General features: G+C 43.1%; 1 protein-coding gene across 2 annotated transcripts; it reads left to right on the forward strand.

Annotated features, from left to right (window-relative positions):
- The first annotated feature begins 118 nt into the window (after positions 1–118).
- On the forward strand, positions 119–21,157 carry abcd1 (ATP-binding cassette, sub-family D (ALD), member 1). 2 transcript variants are annotated; one of them, XM_061257745.1, is made up of 10 exons: positions 119–2,319; positions 5,511–5,691; positions 9,000–9,142; positions 9,860–10,031; positions 13,339–13,433; positions 17,202–17,347; positions 17,728–17,873; positions 18,403–18,487; positions 18,804–18,929; positions 19,464–21,157. In XM_061257745.1, the coding sequence occupies exons 1-10, from the start codon at positions 1,387–1,389 to the stop codon at positions 19,759–19,761; spliced, it is 2,325 nt and encodes a 774-aa protein (XP_061113729.1). In that variant the 5' UTR covers positions 119–1,386; the 3' UTR covers positions 19,762–21,157. The 2 variants fall into 2 exon arrangements, with proteins under 2 accessions (XP_061113729.1, XP_061113730.1); XM_061257746.1 differs by lacking the exon at positions 119–2,319 and adding an exon at positions 3,156–3,222.
- The last annotated feature ends 883 nt before the right edge of the window (positions 21,158–22,040 follow it).

The following is a 22,040-nucleotide window of genomic DNA, read 5'->3' on the forward strand; positions in this document are numbered from 1 at the left end:
GTATGGCGGTTCCAGTTACTCTAGTATATTCTATCTCTATGGCTAGGTTATTTACGTACTGGGAGAATTGTGGGACATGTGGAGGACTTCCTACCTTCAGGTCCGCTTTTAAGCCATTACATTAGTTACCTTTGTTATCTGCGTTCACATGAGGTGAAGTTATCGGTGAGGAATCATGCAGTTTTTGGAAGCTGCCGAAGCCGATTGCTCCGAACTCGACAGGAAACCACTAGTATTATAGGAGCTAACGGATGTATATATATAAGTTATTTCACAGTTGGTTGGCTGCTTGATGGTTCGCTTGCAAACTTTTTTGGACTGCCATATAACATAATGGATAGGTAACTTCAAAGGTCATCGAAGAAAATTGAAGTTAGACTGTAAACAAAGTTGTAGCTTGGTTGCTTGGTCAGCGTGTTTATATCAACAGCTGTTCCATAACCACTGAGCTAGCAACATTGTTTTTACGCTTTTAGTCAGTGAACGAACTTTTCTCATTTGCAATAGTTGTTTTTTTCATTAGCAATTGTTATTTATACGATTACTATCATAATAATTAACGTCAGTTAATTTAATAATTGACTAACGGTGTCTTGCTTGCTGCTATTTTAAAGCTGACCCCTGTCACAGGAGGTAACCAGCTCAGCGATGAATCTTGCGTTTCGACTTGGATTGCTGTTTTATTACAAATTAGCAAACTGTTAATCTTGTAAAAAAAAATGTGATGTACATCTAATCTTGCGCACTATTTACCCAGCTAATCTGTTGCTTTGTCGCAATTGCTAGTTTGCAGGTAGCTAGCCAGTGAATGCTATTTTGATCAAGTTTATATTGGACTGGTTTTGTTAAATTAGTTAGAACGCAATTAGCCTTAGGGCAAATTAGTCAGCTAGTCACCTGATGACATTAGTTGCGTAAAAATTAACCCCCCCCACCCCGCGAAGTCATGCGGATGTCGCCCAAAATATGTGCTTGTTACTGTAACGTTAGCAACCTAACGTTTGACACTTAGAAGATAATTGGGCAAGGGGAACACTGCTGGCATTTGAAACTGCTAATGTGACTCCAGTGTTCCGAGCTTAAGTATATTTTCAGACGCGTTTCCGTACAGGAATGACTGTGATAGATGTATGAGGCTATTATGATCAAACGACATAACATGTTTACTTGTGGTTAATATTATTGGTTGATATTATTTTTATTAATTTTTTCTACTGTTTCTGCAGAGATAATGGACAATAAAAAACTTCTGTTAGGTTTAACAGAAAATAACAGAAATTACTAATGGCTTTGTATAGGTAGGGAAGAAATATTATGAATATATATGTATTATAAGTGGTCTTCAACATAGAAATTCACGTGCCTTTAAGGCATCAGAAATCCACCATGTCTTTGTTCCTATGTTCAAAACTTCCTGAGAATTTGAAGAAAACCACGGCCGTGAAGAAAGCCGTCCTCCTGCTTGTCGCTGCCTACGGGGTGAAGAAACTATACCCCTTTGTCTCTGGAAAACTCAGAGGAGGGGTTGATAAGAGGCTGGATGGAAAGCTTCCACAAACATCCAACAGGGGAGCACAGGATGGGGAGAAAGTCAGAGAAAAAAGCAGCTCTCCAGCCGTGAATCGCATGTTTCTTCAGAGACTGGTTCGGCTCCTGCGCATCCTTTTCCCTCAGTTGCTCTGCAGGGAGCTGGGCCTGCTGGGCGTCCACTCTCTGGCCCTCATATCGCGGACATTCTTATCCATCTATGTCGCCAACCTAGACGGCAGGATCGTCAAGACCATCGTAAAGAAGGACCCTCAAGCCTTTGTGTGGGAACTGACCAGGTGGCTCCTAATTGCCATCCCCGCTACCTTTGTCAACAGCGTTATCCGTTACCTGGAGGGCCAGCTGTCCCTGGCCTTCCGCACCCGGCTGGTCACCCACGCCTATGGCCTCTACTTCAGCGACCAAACCTATTACCGCGTGAGCAACATGGACAGCCGCCTGGCCAATCCAGATCAGTCCCTGACTGAGGACGTAGTGATGTTTGCTGCCTCCGTGGCCCACCTCTACTCCAATCTCACTAAGCCCATCCTGGATGTGGTGGTGACCTGCTACACCCTCCTCAAAACGGCCGAGTCCAAGGGCGCCAACACCACCTGGCCGTCGGTCATAGCGGGCATTGTGTTCGCCCTCACAGCCAAGGTGCTTCGCGCCTTTTCGCCCCAGTTTGGCAAGCTGGTTGCCGAGGAGGCCAGGAGGAAAGGAGACCACCGCTACATGCACTCACGCATCATCGCAAATTCTGAGGAGATTGCCTTCTATGGGGGCCATAAGGTAACCACAGTTAAACACTGCGGTCTGGGGGAACAGGTGCCTAAATTCACCTGTGCGGTTTATGTATGCAAGGTCTCCTTCAGGAAAATAGTTAGTGCAGGGGGAAGTACCTCAGAGGGTAAGCAGTGTGAAGTGGTATTCGCATGGTATAGCCTACACCTGACCTGGTGAAAACATGACTACATGATGCCAATTTTGTGAAGTAGTGCCGCTGGCTGTGTCTTTTGTCCCCTTCCATGGTCAGCTGGTGTTTGGGGCGGTGCTGCTAATACATGGGGGAAACCCTGGTATCATATCAGCACTATTCCAGTGTCAAACTCAGACCGATGTGTTGGGTCTGGAGACATTTGACAGTTGTCCAATTATTGAAAAAGTTTGACAGGCAGACAAAAGCAATTGTATAGGTGGGCTAGGACTGATTGTTAACCGATTTTACCTCCAGGCCGGGTCACCTAGATCATACTGGATATGGAGATGAGATACTGTGGCAGTTGTCTACTGTTCTAGGAGGTTCATCAATGGCAGTTAGGTCCGTCAACTGTGAAAAGGTCACCCCTTTTGTCATGAGTGTCCGAAACTCATATATCAGTTTGTTTTAACTGAAACAAACATGATTTAACTGTGTTTGGAATCTCAAGGAAAGATGTTTTGAGAAATCTGGCCTTTCCTGGCTAGTCCTATTATGTTAAGGCAGAGGTGTCCAATCTTATCCTAAAAGGGCCAGCGTGGGTGCAGGTTTTTGTTTTAGCCCAGCAGTAACACACCTGATCATACTAATGAACTAATCCTGTTCTTTAATCAAGACCTTGATGAGTAGAATCAGCTGTCTTAGTCCTGCACTAAAACAACAACCTGCACACACACCGGCTTGTTCTGGATAAGATTAGACACCCCTGTGTTAAGGTATTGATTTAAATGGAAATAAATGGAAACAAACTTAATATAGTGCTTGAGATTTTGACTTCAGCATCCCCTATTCTATTTTTATAGCTGGAGGAGAGGGAGGATGTATTAAAACTCACTAGATGCCACATTATTTGTTAGCGATATTGGATAGCTGGCAGCATATGCTGGAATTATGCCCTGTTGCTTGAAATTTTCTTTTGAGTATTGGAGAAAGGAATTCCTCTTGTGTAAGAGGGCAGTGAGTTGCTTTGGTAGCTGTAGAGTATTTGCAAGCATGATTAAAGAGTAAAAACCGGATTTTTTTTGTCACCTGTTTAAACACAATAAATTATGGAAAGAAAAGGCCAATTTGTGGAGAATTCGACAATTTTTGTTGGCCATACTCCATTGGTGTGTAGGCACCCTATTGTATTGGCTGGTTTTATTGTTTCTATTTTAAACAATGCCACTGCCACAAGAAAGAAATCCATCATACTTTTCCTGCTCTCAGAAAATGACTGTTTTGTATTTCACACTTTCTAACCCGGTTAGGTAAGCACATGCTGCTTAATACTGACAGCGGAGCTAGCATGCCTGAGGTTTAAGACATTTTAATACTTTTGGAAAGGACTGACCTTTTTCACTCGTTTCTCTAAAGGCAATTTAGACGCACAGAAATGCACACATATATTCAGGTGCACTGTCAGAAATGTTGGAATTAAATGTTAGATATATCAATTTATTAGTATGTGGTTATTTGCATGTTTACACCACAATTGTGTTGGCTTAGGATAACTATCTTCACCCCCTAATTATGTGATAAACCTTTTATGATTACTCTTTCTTTTATACTGCCTGAATCCACTACTGTATATACACACAGTAAGAGTAAAAAAAAAAAAACTTACAATTTGGCGCCTTTTACACCTGGCCATTGTATGCGTCTAGAGTATCTGGATCATATATCCATAAACATGCAGGTGCGCATCAGACGCAATCGGAACAGATTCAGAAAGGATTGAGCACCAAAACATTTTTCATCACTAGATGGCACCATGATCTTGGCTGTGCTGTTTAAATTAAATGTAAATCATTTTGTTTGTCTCAAACAATATGGCTGCCACCAGGCAAATTAGTGTATAGCTAGGTTTCTTAGATTCAGTACACACATTCCTCAATATTTTGTTTCTTTTAAAAACATTTTTTAAATTCCCTCCACACATGATTATATTCTCACCCAGAGGCACTTCTTTTATTTTAAAGTGAAAGAAATGAAGCTTCCTTTTTCACAGTCTATGCAGAACATTTCTATCATTTCAGAACAGTTTCTATCCACTCCACAGTGTCTCACCATCACAGCTTTTTGTTCTATCTTAACCCTTTCAAGAGTAGGTCTATTGGAATGTTTTTTCAAGATTCAAAGTCGGTGTTCTAGAACTCCATTGCTTTCAGTTGCTAGTTGTAATTTGCCTTGCCGCTTTTGTTAGAACCTTGTTTTAGTGTATTTGGTGAAAGCACCCGTCATGTGTAAGGAAAAGTCTTTATAGTACTCTGCTTCTGATTTACCCATTTTCTATTATTTAAATCTGGTGGTTTCTCAAGCAAATTTGTCAATTCACCATTAATCTACATGCCACGAATGAAAGGCAGATTTAGCATTTGAGTGAAAGATTCTTATTTGCATTCAGTTTTTGTGCCAAGACATGTGCAACTTCTTAACGTATTACAAAGTAGCAACAGTACAGCTTTAAATGGATCCAGCATTGTGGGTCAGATGCAGATCACCAGCAGTGATTGGGTCAGATGCAGAATACAGTGCTGTGATTGGATCAGATGTCAGGCTTCCCTGCTGTGACTTGTGATGTGGAGGAAGGCAAAGGAGAAATGTAGACCCCTGTGGGACTGAGCTGTGTGACAAATTTTGATCTTGTGCTTCTAATGACTCAAAACATACTTTTGTTTTTGACTTGTTGCAGCATTGGTTTGCGGCTTAGTCTGCATATTCTATCCCATGGAACATACAGTTCTGCAGATAGAAATGTCCCGTAAGAATGAACAAACAGAACCTAGGGTCTTTAGAACAGCTAAATGGAACTGAAGATGTCATCGCCATCAACACTCATTCTAGGCATAGTGTCTGATAACAGGCCTCAGGTCTATTGGGCCTCAGCTCTGAAACAGTGCAGGAAACCCCAGCATTAGAAACTATAGAGACTTAACTTCAGTCACATGCTGTCTCTTCTGAAGCATCTGATTTTACTAAACATGGTGTGTGTGTGTCTGTCTGTCTGCATGTGTGTGTCCAGGTGGAGATGGCCCAGTTGCAGAGGAGCTACCAGGCGCTCTCGTCCCAGATTAACCTGATCCTGTTCAAGAGGCTGTGGTACGTCATGCTGGAGCAGTTCCTCATGAAGTATGTGTGGAGCTCCTCAGGCCTGGTCATGGTGGCTGTACCCATCATTACAGCCACAGGATACTCCAAACACGGTAACTATGCAGCACTGACTACACTGCCAAACTACAGTCCCAGGGGGATCCAGTGTCTGTGTCTGTGGTTTCCTTTCAATCAGTTGCCAGTTAAGGCCTTGACGGAATGTGGATTCTTCAGCCGGTTAATAACTGATTTTCACTATTAGCACACACTGCGGTCCTTCGGGACTGGTGTTAGACCTGCAGATGCTACGGCCCTCCATGACTGGATTTAAACCTACAGACACTGCAGCTCTCCAGCACTGGAGTTATACCAACCGACACTGTGGCCCTCCAGGACTGGAGTGTGTTTAGTCTTATGATCTGAATGTGGCTGATGTGTGATTTTTTTTTTGTGGATTCTCTCCTCTGTAAACCTTGGGGAACAAAGGGATGTAGTGAAAGATTGCAGCAATGTAGCAAGTCTAATGTTATCTGTCTGCTCTTAGTTATTTTAGTCTGGCCATCTAGAACAAGTACTTTAATTTTTATATCTGAGGAATAGCAAGTACTATAAGAGCACCCAGTCCCACAACACCTAGAAACACACTGATTAAATACGCAGCTCGATACGCTATAATATAATCACACCCCGGTAAATGTTTCAGTATAAAACATCATGCTTGAGGATAATCATTTGACAATCAAGGCGAAGCCTTACGCTGCATTATTTTGTTTAAAATTATCTGTAATTGCGACACTCTTACTGTATCACATATCACTGCCTTACGCTGCGTTATTGTGTTTCAAATGATCTGTTATAACCTCACTGTCTTACTGTATCACATATCACTGCCTTACGCTGCGTTATTGTGTTTCAAATCATCTGTTATAACCTCACTGTCTTACCATATCACATACCACTGCTTGATACTACATTATTGTGTTAAAAATGTTTTCATAAATACTACCCTTAGAATTCATCTGCAATAGCAATATTGCTCTGAACCATAGTGTCTTAGGTTCATTACCGGTGCTAAATCTTTAATCCCCAGTGTCTCTTATATAAATGTTTTGGGTTGACTTCTTCACACGTGTGCAGATTGATCCACTGGTCTACAGTACTGTGCAGAAGTCTTAGGCTCCTGTATAACATTCTGTACGGATAAGATTCTTTCAAAAATAATTCAATGAAAGGTCCTAAGTAAATGTACTATACATATTACATTACATTTTAGTAATTTGGCAGAATAGTCAAAAACTGAATCAAATCAATATTTTTGTGATCACCCTTCGGCTTGTTAACTGCATCACTTCTCTGAGATAGCCAACGCTGTCCTGCAGTTCTATAAGACAATCAGCAGGGAGGTTGTTCCAAGCATGTTGGAGAAATTGCCACAGTTCTTCTGCCGACTTTGGCTTGCTTCTGATCTCAGACTGCCTTGATCAAGTTTTTATGTAAAAAGTAGTCAATTGCTTATAGTAATATGTTACTTTTTTAAAATTAAATACAAAAATGTCTCTGTAAAATTAAATCTTTTGGAAAATTAATATTTGGAAATCTCAAATGTGTCCTTTTATACTAACATACACAAAACAATAAACATATATGTAATAAATTCTAAGGTGGCTAAGACTTCTGCACAGTACTGTATATCTACAAAACAATAATTGGTCTATTTCCTTCCTATCTCAGCTGTCTGCTAATTATACATTTGCATAATTATCACCTCCGCTCTCGGGTTGTGATGCTTTTTAAATTCCCTTGACTGAATTTGGAAAGCTTGGCTTCAGTTATTTTGCACCTTATGGTTGGAACAATCTGCAAGAAAATCTGAAACTTGACAAATTAATTTGAATTGCTGATTTTAAACAAGCAATTTGTAAATTGGTGATGCTCCTGCTTTTGACTTCTGCCTCATTCTCCATTTGATGTTCATAGCTTGATTGTCAGCTGTCTTGTTGGCTAAATTTGTGTTTTATGTCAGGTGCCCCACACAAAAGAGATTTTGATCTCGTTTGATCTCAAGGCTGAATAAGCGTGTGATACTCCTTTTATGGATTGTGGTGATCCGATGCGTGGAGAGTCAGGGCGGCCTGTAGCGTAGTGGTTAAGGTAAATGACTGGGACACGCAAGGTCAGTGGTTCTAATCCCGGTGTAGCCACAATAAGATCCGCACGGCCGTTGGGCCCTTGAGCAAGGCCCTTAACCTTGCATTGCTCCAAGGGAGGATTGTCTCCTGCTTAGTCTAATCAACTGTACGTCGCTCTGGATAAGAGCGTCTGCCAAATGCCAATAATGTAATGTAATGTAATGAGAGTAGGACGTGTTTCTATGAACGGTCTGGCTGTGACCCACAGACGGCTTATTAATAGCATTGCTATTAATTGCATTCTTCCCTTACTGCATTGTGTCTGGCACTGATGGGAGTTTGAGAGCGCTCCATGCTAGCTGCACACTCCACCCACCCTGTAGGTCAATAGGATGCCAAACACAAAAGAGCGCCACACAACAGGAAAAACGGGACGCTGTGCCCATCTGCGGCTCCCGGCTCGTGACTGCACTCCGCCCTGTGAGTGTGTGTTGAGAAGGCAGCCCGCGGACCGCGCGTTATTACCATGTGTTTGTGAAATAGCGCAGTACTGTGGATTTATCCTGCTGTAATCCTCACAGTGCACTGTTTCAGTGTAGTGGACCCTGACCCCAGTCCATGAAGAGGTTTTGTATAGTGCAGGGCTACTCAAAATCCAGATCCTGCAGGCCACAGCGTTAGCAGGCATTTGATCCACATGCCGTGCCACCTGATCTCACTAATGCGCTTACTTCCTGAACCAAGGTGGTAAAATAATTAGTGAAATCAGGTGGTGCAGTGCATGGTTGGAGCAAATACCTACTGGCACTGAGGCCTGCAGGACCAGGAGTTCAGTAGCCCCGTTGTAGTCCTGTCAAAGAGGGATCATCAAATTGTGGCCCCCAAGCACTGAGAACTGCTGGTTTTCCACCCTCCCTTTAATTGGGAGTCTGCTACTTAGCCAATCAGTAGCACTAGTTGTTCAGTTAATTACCCGGGAGAAAAGAAAACCAGGGCTGGATTTGGATTTGAAAGCCAGATTTGATGATCCCTGTTGTCTTCTTCCCTGTTGAAAAAATAAGATAAGTTATTTTTAGTGCCTGTACCTGTCCATTAGTGTAATCCCAACACACGATATTAACACATACATGCAATATACAGCGATTCGTTTCTGCCCCTTCTGCTGGTGAGTGAAATTGGGTTATGTGTGTCTTGAGAGAAATGATTCACAGTAAAGTGACAATCGCAGCAGGAGTGGCTTGGCAGTCCCGCCCATGGCTGGATGATTGACGGGGCCCTTGCTGTGCTGGCAGATTCGGAGGACGTGAAGCAGGCTGCCATGGTGATGAAGGAGGAGGAGCTTGTGAGTGAGAGGACGCAGGCCTTCACCACAGCCCGGAGCCTTCTGAGCGCGTTGGCTGACGCCGTGGAGAGGATCATGAGCTCCTACAAGGAGGTGAGACACACTGCCTTCTCTCTCCGTGAGGGAGGAGTTCCCCAACCCCACCCTCCCTGCAGTTCAGCTTTTGAGGTCTCAGCAGCACAAATGGGTTTAACCCAAGCTCTCCTCCCTGTGACTGATTTAACTCAACCCTTCCCCTCGGGTGACTGATTTTAACCCAACCTCTCCTCCCTGTGACTGATTTTAACCCAACCTCTTTTGTCAGATGACAGATTTTAACCCAACCTCTTTTGTCAGATGACAGATTAACCCAACCTCTTTTGTCAGATGACAGATTTTAACCCAACCTCTTTTGTCAGATGACAGATTTTAACCCGACCTCTTTTGTCAGGTGACAGATTTTTACCCAACCTCTTTTGTCAGATGATAGATTTTAACCCAACCTCTTTTGTCAGATGACAGATTTTAACCCAACCTCTTTTGTCAGATGACAGATTTTAACCCAACCTCTTTTGTCAGATGACAGATTTTAACCCAACCTCTTTTGTCAGATGACAGATTTTAACCCAACCTCTTTTGTCAGGTGGCAGATTTTAACCCAGCCTTTCCCCTCGGGTGGCTGATTTTAACCCAACCTCTCCTCCCTGTGACTGATTTAACCCAACCTCTCCTCCCTATGACTGATTTTAACCCAACCTGCTTTGTCAGGTAACAGTTTTTCACCCAACCTCTCCTCCCTGTGACTGATTTTAACCCAACCTCTCCCCTCAGATGACTGAGCTGGCAGGCTACACGGCGCGGGTGTACGAGATGTTCGCCGTGTTCGATGACGTGCGGGTGGGGGTGTACAGACGCTCGGCGGGGGTGCAGGATGGCGGGGCAGCGCAGGACTCGCGGGTAGTGCAGCACGGTATGAGGATCGAGGGCCCGCTGGAGATCAGAGGTAAAGCTCGCCTTCAGGACCTCTCGTCCCGCTTTGTGTTTTATCTGCCTGTTTATTCGTTTGTGTTCCACCCTCACAGTGCTAACGACACAACAGGGGGAGTCTGAACAAAAAGCCATTGTGTGTCCAGGCCTTTATCAGATGCTCGCTGTGAAACAGCAGCTGGACACTTTTGGCTTTTGAAGATGCCTGGAGCGATAACGGATAAAAACGAACTGCTAATTTTTTACTCTGAATTCCAGCCAGTGGGGTGTTTGGTAGAAAAGCACATTCTGGTGAAAAGCGCTCTTGTGTGCTTGTAATAGGAAACCTATTACTACAAAGAGGGATGGGGTTTACACTTTGTCTGACTGATGGCTACCGTAGGCTGTAAATATACAGGTACTTTATGCAGTTTCTCAGGCTTACTGATTGAGTGGCATTGGTTTTACAGCCAGGGGCGCTGGCAGGGATTTTGGTCCTTGTGAAAAGATCTCCCATGGGACCCTGCCACCCCAGGCCCTTCCCTGCTCAATTACTACAACCACTCCTCCAGAACCTACACTCATAATAGACCCATGCAACTCTTTAAATAACTCTAATGTAGCAGGCTTGCAACTCTCTTGTAGAAAAAAGCTCAATATTAATCCTATGTTCTAATCTTTTTTGCCCCCCCCCCACTGCTGCATACAGCTGACAGCTGGCTGTAATGTATTGTTTGCTGTTCAGTTAAGTGTCATCTTGGAATTGTAAAGATGGTGATGCTTAAGACAAGCTGTCTGACTTCCATGTAATCTGAGATAAACGAAATTAAACATTCTATGTCCCACTGGCATTTTCCGCGGTTATGTTTACATCTCTGACATGCGATTCAAAGCACTTCAGTGTATTTAGGTTTCACGGGTGATTGAGTGTTCCTGCATTTTTAATGCACTGAGTGGAGAGAGCAATTAAACAGCCGAAAGTACATTCATAAAAGATTAGGCTACAGCATTTTTTATTCAAAGACCAGCCAGCCTAGCCTAACTCTTAAGTTTCAGCATGCATTGCATGCGCCTGCTTCAGTGAAATGTCTTATTGTTGCAGCCTTTCATGTCTGCCTCAAAGGCATCACTGCAGTATGTGTGCAGAAAGTCCGACACTCCCCCTGTTTTTATTCAGGCTTTTACGGAGATACAGATTCATGCCAATAAATAACAATTTGTTGAAATTTTGATCAGCCCGGATTGCACTCCCGTGCCTAAAAATGATATACAGTACTGTGCAAAAGTTTTAGGCAGGTGTGAAAAAATGCTGTAAAGTAAGAATGCTTTCAAAAATAAACTATTAACATTTCTATTTTTATCAAAATGCAAAGTGAGTGAACAGAAGAAAAATCTAAATCAAATCAAAATTTGGTGTGACCACAGTTTGCCTTCAAACCAGCATCAATTCTTCTCGGTACACTTGCACAAAAATCAGGGATTTTGTACGCATATAGTCAGGTGTGTGATTAACCAATTATACCACGACCTATTGATCATCAATTTAATATGTAGGTTGAAAAGCAATCATTAACTGAAACAGAAACAGCTGTGTAGGAGGGTTAAAACTGGGTGAGGAACAGCCAAACTCTGCTTATAAGATGAGGTTGCTGAAGACAGTTTAATGGCACAAGTCATACACCATGGCAAGACTGAGCACAGCAACAAGACACAATGTAGTTGTACTGCATTACCAAGGGCAGTCGGGGGTTTCTAGATGTGCTGCCCAAGCTCTGTTGAAGAAGCACAAAGAAATGGGCAATGTTGAGGACCATAGACGCAGTGGTCGGCCAATGAAACTTAGTGCAGCAGATGAGACACGTCATGCTCACTTCCCTTCACAATCGGAAGATTGTGCCATCAGCTGAGAATTGGCAGAAACCAGTGGGACCCAGGTATACCCATCTACTGTGCGGAGAAGTCTGGTCAAAAGTGGTCTTCGTGGAAGAATTGCGACAAAAAAGCCATACCTCTGACGTGGAAACAAGTCCAAGCAACTCAACTATGCACGAAAACACAGGAACTGGGGTGCAGAAAAATGGCAGCAGGTTCTCTGGACTGATGAGTAAAAAAGTAAAAAATATTTGCCTGTAGCAGAAGGCAGTTTGTTCGCCAAAGGGCTGGAGAGCGGTACAAGAATGAGTGTCTGCAGGCAACAGTGAGGCATGGTGGAGATTCCTTGCAAGTTTGGGGCTGCATTTCTGCAAATAGAGTTGGGGATTTGGCCAAAATGAATGGTCTCCTCAATGCTGAGAAGTACAGGCAGATACTTATCCATCATGAAATACGATCAGGGAGGCATCTGATTGGCCAAATTTATTGACCCCAAACATACAGCCAATGTCATTAAGAACTATCTTCAGCGTGAAGAAGAACAGTGAGTCCTGGAAGTGATGGTATGGCCCCCACAGAGCCCTGATCTCAATATCATCGAGTCTGTCTGGGATTACATGAAGAGACCGAAGCATTTGAGGCTGCATTTGAAGCATTTGTTTGGAACAACCTACCTGCTGAGATCCTTCAAAAAATGTGTGCAGGTTTACCTAGAATAATTGATGCTGTTTTGAAGGCAAAGGGTGGTCACCCCAAATATTGATTTGATTTAGATTTTTCTTCTGTTTATTCACTTCTTCTGTTCATGCATTTTGTTAATTAATAAAACTAAACTATTAACATTTCTATTTTTTAAAGCATTCTTATTTTACAGCATTTTTTCACACCTGCCTAAATCTTTTGCACAGTACTGTATGATGTACTAATATGATAATAAATTCAGTTTAAAAACAGCAGTGTATCATGCAAAAGGATTAGCTATCTCCAGGGTGTTATGGCCCAAACATTGTGCTTCTCATTAATTACATGGATTAATTTGTTGTAAGTCACTTTGGATTAGAGTTTCCACTAAATGTCTAAAATGTAAATGTAAAATGCGTATATATCAGCTTCTGAAGCGAATGAGGTGAAATTATTTTTTACCTTTCGGCCTTCACAAGTGAAAGCAGTTCTAGAAGCACTGATCAGCACTGATATCTGAAGGATGATGGCTGATCAGGGCTGATCTCTGATGCATGGCAACTAGTCAGGGCTGATCTCTGTAAGATGGGGACTGATCAGTGCTGATCTTTGAAGGATGGTGTGACTGCTCAGGGCTGATCTCTGGAGGATGGTGGCAGCTCAGTGCTGATCTCTGGAGGATGGGAACTGATCAGTGCTGATCTCTGGAGGATGGGAACTGATCAGTGCTGATCCCTGAAGGATGGTGGCTGATCAGTGCTGATCTCTGAAAGACGGTGTTTTGTTTTCAGGTCAGGTTGTTGACGTGGAGCAAGAAATCAGCTGTGAGAACCTCCCCATCATCACGCCCACAGGAGATGTGGTGGTGACCAGCCTCAACATTAAGGTCAGTTAGAAACTACAGTAGTCAATGCCAATTCATGTAACTTTATTGTAAAGTACCCAGGGGTTTTCCGAAGAGTGGGCGTGTTTGCTCTGTCAGCCCTGTGGGCTGCTGGTGCGTGTGGCCTAAACTGTCACAGGAGCACAGCTATGAATACACCAGTACTCCAAACATTTACAGTAATTGCACATTTTGTGATGGCTGGCCTGTCTTTATGTCCTGACTTCAGCACACTATATTTAGATTGGGTTCTAAATTAGTTGGGCATGCTTAATATGTTCTAATAAATAGCAAAGCAAAGACCAAACGTACAGTAAGACTTGGGTTAGAATAGTTTTTTAGAGGAGAATGGACAATGTGCATTTATTTTTGTTTATTGAGACCGGTAGAAACCATGGAGGGTATCTGAAAGAGGGGATCACAGCTCAGAAGACATCATCACACTGTACTTCTTTATGCTCCGCAGGGTAATTGAGTAAGCAGAATTAAATATTGTTCGATTCATTAAACCTGCCTGGCTTTGCCTAATAATGAAAGACGTGAAAGTTATTGGGAGGTTTTTATACTGTAGGAGGAAACTAATTGCACTGTTTTACCTGCCAACAAAATTAGCATATTTAACATCTAATTGAGTGTTTATACTTAAAGGTAATAGGTAATTTCAGACTTCTCACGGTCAAGTGAGGAATTGCAGTAACAAACTTGCTCAAACCACAACACTGTTTATCCCTCCCCTTCTCTGTGAACGCGCTGATGTTAAAATGCCATTGGCTGTGGCAATTAGAACCAATTTTCAACCAATGAGCTTGAATTATTGTACAGCTACACAGACGCTGTTTTGGTACAGAGTGCCGGCCCGTCAACTGCATATTTTGAAACCCGAATTCATGGACTATAATCATGGGCAGGGGGTGAGTCAACATGTCAGTGAGCCTTTTTCAATGATAGGAAGGTATTTACTATGGTCTTCTAACAATGTTTTAACACAAAAGCTCACCTATTGTACCTTTAATAAATACTGCCCAGTAGTTTGTTTAAAGGCTTTCAATTTATTCCGTTTTTCAAAGGCAAGGGTCTGGCTAGTTTTTATTGGATACTTCTACATCTACATCTATGTGCCTGTGATTGGACTAGGCTGCTCATAACCTTATTTGGCCAGTTGGTTTGTGTTGTCATAGCTACCCATTGGCAAACAGGATCTTGACTTGGTGAGTAACCTCACACTACACAGTACAAATACAGGCAAACTACAAGCTTTGAAAATGACCACTGCAGACCTTCAATTTTTAAACATATACTGAATATATTTGTACTTGTATATATTTTGCTCTGGTGTCTAGCCATTTTTAGTAAACCTATGGTGCTGTCGGTTTTAAACACATCGAGTGCAGGAGTTTGCATTCTCTCCCTGCTTAGCAGATGTGCGATATTTACATGTGTGCAGCATGTGTACTTTGACTTGTTCAAGCCTGTTTCGTTTGCAGCCTACAGCTGTATGTCTTGTTGAACAGGGGGGGTTTCATGTTATTACCTTCCGTCGGAGGATTGTGTGCTTTTTTTGAAAAATGAAAAGGGGGGGGGGGGTGTTGAAAGCCCTCCACCCCCTCCCTCTCTCCCCTGATACGTGACTTTGCGAGGGCATCATATGATTAATGGAGGGGAAATGAGGTCATGGAATATCGCGGTAAACAATGCGTTGATTATGTGCCGTTGCGGGTACACGCTAGTGGTACCGTACTAAAACCCTGGCCTATGAGGAGCTGTGTGAGGGGTTCGGCTTACGCGCGAGGCGATCAGAGTTCTAATGCCCACCGCGGCCTTTTATCCCGTGTCATGTGACGTACCGTGTGGCAGTGAGGACTCGCTTTGTTCCCACAGTCTGTAACAATGGGTGCACAGAGCTCTGCCAGAGCGGGGCCCTGGCTCCACTGCGTTTCTCCAGTCACTCAGACCGCCACATGTACCGCGCGTTTGCCAAAATATTCAGCCCTTTTTTTAACACGAAAACACCGCTCTCGTGACATCTCTGTGCTCTGTAGATTCTCCTTTTGCCTGCAACTGAGACGTTTGCTGGTCAGCTCACACACATGCAGGGACCCGATAGACTGATCTCAAAGGTTACAGGAGCCCTCATGAGCAGTGTTTGATACATGTGCTTTCATTGATTCTTCAACTATTCCTTGCATTATTTTTGTGTTTGTGTTCAGTGGTGTAATCATGTTTATCGAGTCTATTTTGCCTCAAAATCTAATAGTAAATGTCACTCGACACAGTTTTAAATGCAACTGTGTACCTGGAACTAACGCAAGGCCTGTATGCACTTTATTCAGTTCCTTAACTGTTGTGGCCTGTGCAGTGTAGTGTATTTACATATGCTGCCAGACCTGCCAGAGGTTTAATTTTCAGAAGAAAAATAGCAGGATTATTCTCAAATATTAATGCCTGATGCCAAATCCAAAAGTGTTATTGCGGAAGAAATTTGCGTACCATATGGACTGACGAACAGGAACACATTCTGAGCTGTGTACCGTTGCAAATGATATCTGTGTTGTAATGCAGTGATACCGTTTACGGAAACAACTGTTTCTGTTCTAGAAAATTGGCCTTGTTGAATATGATAAGTGGACATACTAAACATTTAGTGGTCTTGTGACTTCTGGTCATTACCTTACTGTGTACCAGAAATCCTGCATTGATTTGGGCCTTACGCACAGTATCCAACGATCTGTCAGTCTCTGAGGTATCTAACCTCCATGTTGGCTCACCGGCACAGTATCTTCTGGGGCAGGCCAGGTGGCCTTCTTCTGGTCCAGATTGTTGTAGTTCTGTACTCTAAACCCTTCATCGGATCTCCGTCTTGGGTAAGGAGCTCTGGGGTTCAGACCGTCTCTGATTACAGACTCTTGACTGAGATTCAGAGCAGCTGGTCGTGCTGAGAGTTACTGGTTTAACGCCTCGACTGCTGTTACAGCGAAAGGTGTAGAGATGTGTAGTTTGGAAATGTGTCGACAGCTGTGCAGACCGCATTAATAATGACAAATCTTGATTAATTCATGCAGTTTAATCCCCGCGTAAAGACGGAAGGAGACAGACTGGCTGTGCATAGTAATAAGCTTATGCCATTTCCTTTTGATCAAGATAAATGCAAAGTGAGGGCAAATAGTAATTGAACTAATCAGATGTTTTATTTATTTGACAGTATTTGTAAACTCATCTTTATTTTTGATGAGCAGAGTTGTAATGCAGGGATTTTGAAGAGGGGGAGAGCTGCTGCCCCCTGATGGATAGTATTAACATTGCATTTATTTGTGTATGCTCTTATTTGGTTGTTCAGGGCACTTTCATGTGGTGGCTGTCTCTTGTGTTTGTTGAAATGGGTGGCTTTTCACACATTGAACTAGGGTGGGATAACTCTTAAAGTGTGTGTGTGAATTTATTGGTCTGTCAAAACATACATTTGCATTCTACATATTGGCACAGTATTATGATAATTGGTGTTTTTAGAAAATCTTGTTGACTTTCTAAATAACACACGGGAACAGTAATAATCATAACACTAATGAACAACTTATTCATACATCAAAAATCGTATTTGTAATATGACGAGACCATGACTTGCTGTTTCTCTCATATTCCTTTCTTTTTTCTCTCCCTTTCGCTCTTCCTCACTTTCACCCTCAATTTGTCTCTCTCTCCCTTCCTCTCTCTCTCCTTCCCTCTCTTCCTCTTTCTCTCTTCCTTCCTCTCTCTCCCTCCCTTCCTGTGCTTTAGGTGGAGGATGGGATGCACCTCCTCATCACCGGGCCGAACGGCTGTGGGAAGAGCTCTCTGTTCCGCATTCTCAGTGGCCTATGGCCCGTGTACAGTGGTGTCCTGCGTAAACCAGCCCCCCAAAACATGTTCTACATCCCTCAAAGGTACCTACTGACACTTCCATACCCTCAAAACGTGTTCTGCTTCCCTCAAAGGTACCTACTGACACCTCCATACCCCCAAAACATGTTCTGCACTCCTCAAAGGTAGCTAATGAACCCTAAATACCCCCCAAAACATGTTCTACACCGCTCAAAAGTATTTACTGACCCCTCCATACACCCAAAACATGTTCTACCCTCCTCAAAGGTACCTACTGACCCCCAAAACATTCTACATGATGATTTTAACATTACAGTAAAGATTATTAAAAAACTTTTTGTATGTTTTGATCAACTGGCCATGACTGCTCTCATAATGCTTACGTGAATCAGAGCAAATCAGCCTTCTGGTTGTGAGCGGTCCTGTGCTGTCTGCCATGCAGGCCCTACATGTCGGTGGGCACCCTGCGAGACCAGGTGATCTACCCCCACACCCTGCAGGACATGAGGGCTCGTGGGCTGACCGACGAGCAGCTGGAGGGCATCCTGAACATCGTCAACCTGCGCTACATCCTGGAGAGGGAGGGAGGTGAGAGCGGGAGAGGGAGCGGGAAATGGAGAAAGCGGTGTGAAATGGAGGAGGGTTGGATGGACAGATGATTAAATATGAGGAAATGAGCACGGGCTGAACATCCTTCCTCCCCCCCTCCCCCAGTTCCCGAATCTCCCCAGACAGGAAAGCGGTGTGATTTCCGTTTGTGGGGTACGGGGTACATTAGTCAGCTGTCTGTTTACTTGGTTCACCGGCTTCATCTGGCTTATGACGTGCCTTGTTTCCTCACTAGAAATGTATGTCTCAAAGGTGGGGAGCTGTTGTCTCTTTCCCATCATTACTTAATCAGTTAAAAATATATTTTCCTCTTTGAAATTTCATTTTTACTCCTATTCATCACTGCTTTTCAAGAAGAGAAAACTAATTTTGGGCCTAAATGGGGCTTTCAATGCATTTGCTTGAGTGTATTGAGTGCTTTCGTATACAAAAGGCTGATAGTTCATGTTTTCTCTAGTAGGCTGACAGGGTGTGATTTGAGGTTTGAGCAGGTGTGCTGTTTAAACAGGTTGGGACGCAGAGAGCGACTGGAAGGATGTTCTCTCAGGAGGAGAGAAACAGCGCATGGGGATGGCCAGGATGTTCTACCACAAGTAAGCCGGCGGCCGTTTATACACACGCAGCCAACGTGTGCTCCCCTGCAGGAATGTCTCGCACATGATTGGATATTTGATGAAAAGCCTCACTGTGTTTTTCTGGGTCTGTGTTCTATAAATGGGAATTGATTTTGGAGAGGAAAAGAAGAAGGGGGAGGTGGGTGACGAATTGGGAAAGACTGCAGAAATGCTGACCGACAAATAAATTATTATTAAGTGTTTTAACGGAGGGAGACGGTAGGTTTAGTCTAGTGCACAGTGATGTTACCATGCTGGGATTTGCTGAATTAATGTCACTGATTTCTCCACATAGGCCTAAGTATGCCCTGCTTGATGAATGCACAAGTGCTGTGAGCATTGATGTAGAAGGCAAAATCTTCCTGTCTGCAAAGGATGCTGGGATAGCTCTTCTCTCCATCACTCATCGACCGTCACTCTGGTGCGCGCACTCCTGCTGTTTGAATCTGTTGCTCTTAATTTGTCAAGTTCAAAAGGTGTATGTTTTACTGACTGATGCAATTGCGTGAAATGTATGGTTTCTCCCACGACGGCCTGTATTTTCTGTGTGATATGCTTAACTGCACAAGTCAGTGAGTCTTTCACAGTAAATACAGCTTAAATCTAAAAGCAGATATTTACAAAGGGGCACTGGTGTACTGCCAAGTTTGTTTTGCAGGACAGAGGGATTGATAGAGCAGCGTACGGCAGATTCTGTGATGCCCTATGAACATCAGCAGGGTGAAACTCCCTGGATGCACCAGCATTTCATCAGGGCTGTGCTGCAGCAGTACAGCCAATGAGAAAATCAATCATCAGTCTTAACCTGCAGCAGCCAGAAGGGGGCGCTGTGCACTCAGCAGAACACATTCATAAGGGGGACCAGCTGTCTGATGAGCTTCCAGCCTGTTATGTAGGAAAATGGTGTAACTTTTTTTCCCCACTCCTCCTCCTCCTCTTCCTCTTCCTCGGACAGGAAGTACCACACCCACCTGCTGCAGTTTGACGGCGAGGGAGGCTGGCGCTTCCAGAAGCTGGACGCCTCCACGCGGCTGTCCCTGCAGGACGAGAAGCTGCGGCTCGAGACCCAGCTCTCCGGGATTCCCAAGATGCAACAGCGCCTGGCCGAGCTCTGCTGCATCCTGGGGGAGGACGGCACCCTGGCCCGCCCCAGCGAGGAGGAGGGCCCGCAGGAGGAGGAGGAAGAAGAGGAGGAGGAGGAGGAGGAGGAGGAGGAAGAGGAAGAAGAGGCCAAGGAGGACAGACATGACTGAAACGGGAAGCTGAAGGAACAGACGCAGGGGAGGTGGTGACATCACACATAGATAATCTGAGTGAAATGCCAAGTAGCAACACTAACCCGCATGTGACCGTGTGGGCTGCAGGTCAAACGGTCACGAGAGTTCAGGCATGGCCGGCTGTAACGGCAGCAGGAAAGCCACACTGTGAGCTTGTAGTATGGAGCAGCTATGTGGGGTTTGCTCAAGGGCCCAACAGCCACACTGACCTTTGAACCACTGGGGTTTGAACCACCAAACTTCCAGTTCCCAGTCAAGCCACCTTAGACTTATGCAGTAGGGCCTACCCCTGCACTATACACTGTGGTCGTCCGTCCACTGGGAACCTCTTTTAGCATTGAAGAATACCTTGCTTTACCCCCCACCCGTTATAGGTATTCAAAACATTCTCACTGCGGTTAGTGAAACAATTCTCTTTATCAGGAAACCTTTAGTATGTACCGTGTTTGCCTAGCAGAAGGGTGCGGGTGACTACCAGTACTGTATTGCATCAGTGTTTGTGCGCATGTAGGTTTTGTCCCTTCTTCTGTTGAGATTACCAGCTACTTGGAATGTTACACACTGTGAGCAAAATGAATGGATATCTGGGTGTCTGTACCCATAGATTTTTATTTTAACTTATTGAATTTTTTGACTGTTGTATCGATTAACTCTTTTTTTTCTTGATCTATATGTGCTTTTCTTTTTAGATGTGGAAGTGTAGTTTTGCAAATGTGTAGTTTGTAATATTGTAATGTAATATTTTTGCAGAAAGCAGGTGCACTAGTTGTATGAATGCAGTTCACTATGATTTATGAATTGCAGTGAATTCAGTTTAATATGATACCATTATATGAATCACGTATGTCTAGAAAAAAATCTATTTTATTCTAATGTCTAATATTAAGGACAATTTTATATTTTATTATGACTATCTATTTTATTAGCAACAAAACAATGAATTAAATTGTTACAGATTGATGAAAAACTTTTTCAATTTCTTTTTATTTTTTGCTGTTGTCTTTTGTAATTGTAATATTTTCTGACATTGGATTGCAATCATTTCCTGTTAGCCATTGTTAATATTATACTTCAGAAAGGGTTGATAAGAAGGAATTTGATATGTCACCCTGAATTGTTAAGAACAATAAAGAGAGGGGTGATTCCTGTCTTTATTAGTCTGTCCTTCGCATTTCTGTACCAGAAGGAGATCGATGCCCTTTGTCTCAGCTACCTTATCTTTTGCACAATTGAACGTCTCCTTTGTAGAGAGGAAACGCAACAGGTACATAAATCGACGTTTCCATTGTTTGCCTGACGCACAGATTTCATTTGACGTTTATTATGTCCAATTAATTGTATTAACCAAATAAAAATAAAATGTATATTAAAATTCTAGTTTGTTTTATTGTTTTTGGGGTTTCCTGGTTGTGAATTAGCTGACTCTTGAATATGCACATGCTCAGTACTCTGTGACATAACCTACCTTTGGGCACACTGTTTAAATACATTTTAAAATGAATTCTTTCGACATCACCCTAAACGCTTGTATAAGTATTCCTGCCATTATAAAAGTTCCTTTCATCTGACTGCCACTGACACAATCCATCTGCGATGAAGTCCCCTTCATCAATATGAAATTGGGAACCCTCCTGCGACTACGGGCGCAGGGATGGAACGCTATTGAAATGATCAAAGCTGCTGAGAGTTCCAACGGCCTGCGGGTTCCGCGCACTCAACGCGCAGGAACGCACTTTAAAATGCGCAGTGATCATGGAAATTGATTTGGAAATTCTATATCCCCGTCGGCTAAATGTGTGTATATACAGTAATATACCTTTAAAATGCTTACAGTGGTTGAATCGTTAACTTTGAAAAGTGCCTGACTCAAAGAATTTTCCATATGCTATTTTACACTTTAAAACAAAGGGTATTTTGGATAGCATATTATAGACCCGAATACTATTTTAGGTCAGCGTGGTCATGTCCTCATGTTAAGATGTTGTGCCAAACCTACTATATGGGGCACAGCCTGCGAGAGCCAAGGGATGAGTTGTTAATATAGCGGCGTGTAAATATAGATGCTTACAGTTTTATTTCTGAAATTGGTGATGATAAAGTGGCCTATTAAAAGAACCACTCGGAAATAATTATTTACCGGTTAAGGTTGTTTTCAGCTTTTTCTTACCTTTCTTTCGAATTTAGCAAATAACAATAGAATGTGACGTAAATTGCACGAAGTTATGTAGACGTGGACGATGACGTATAAATTACCT

Source organism: Conger conger, chromosome 10 (genome assembly GCF_963514075.1).
Source record: "Conger conger chromosome 10, fConCon1.1, whole genome shotgun sequence".
NCBI lineage: Eukaryota > Metazoa > Chordata > Actinopteri > Anguilliformes > Congridae > Conger > Conger conger.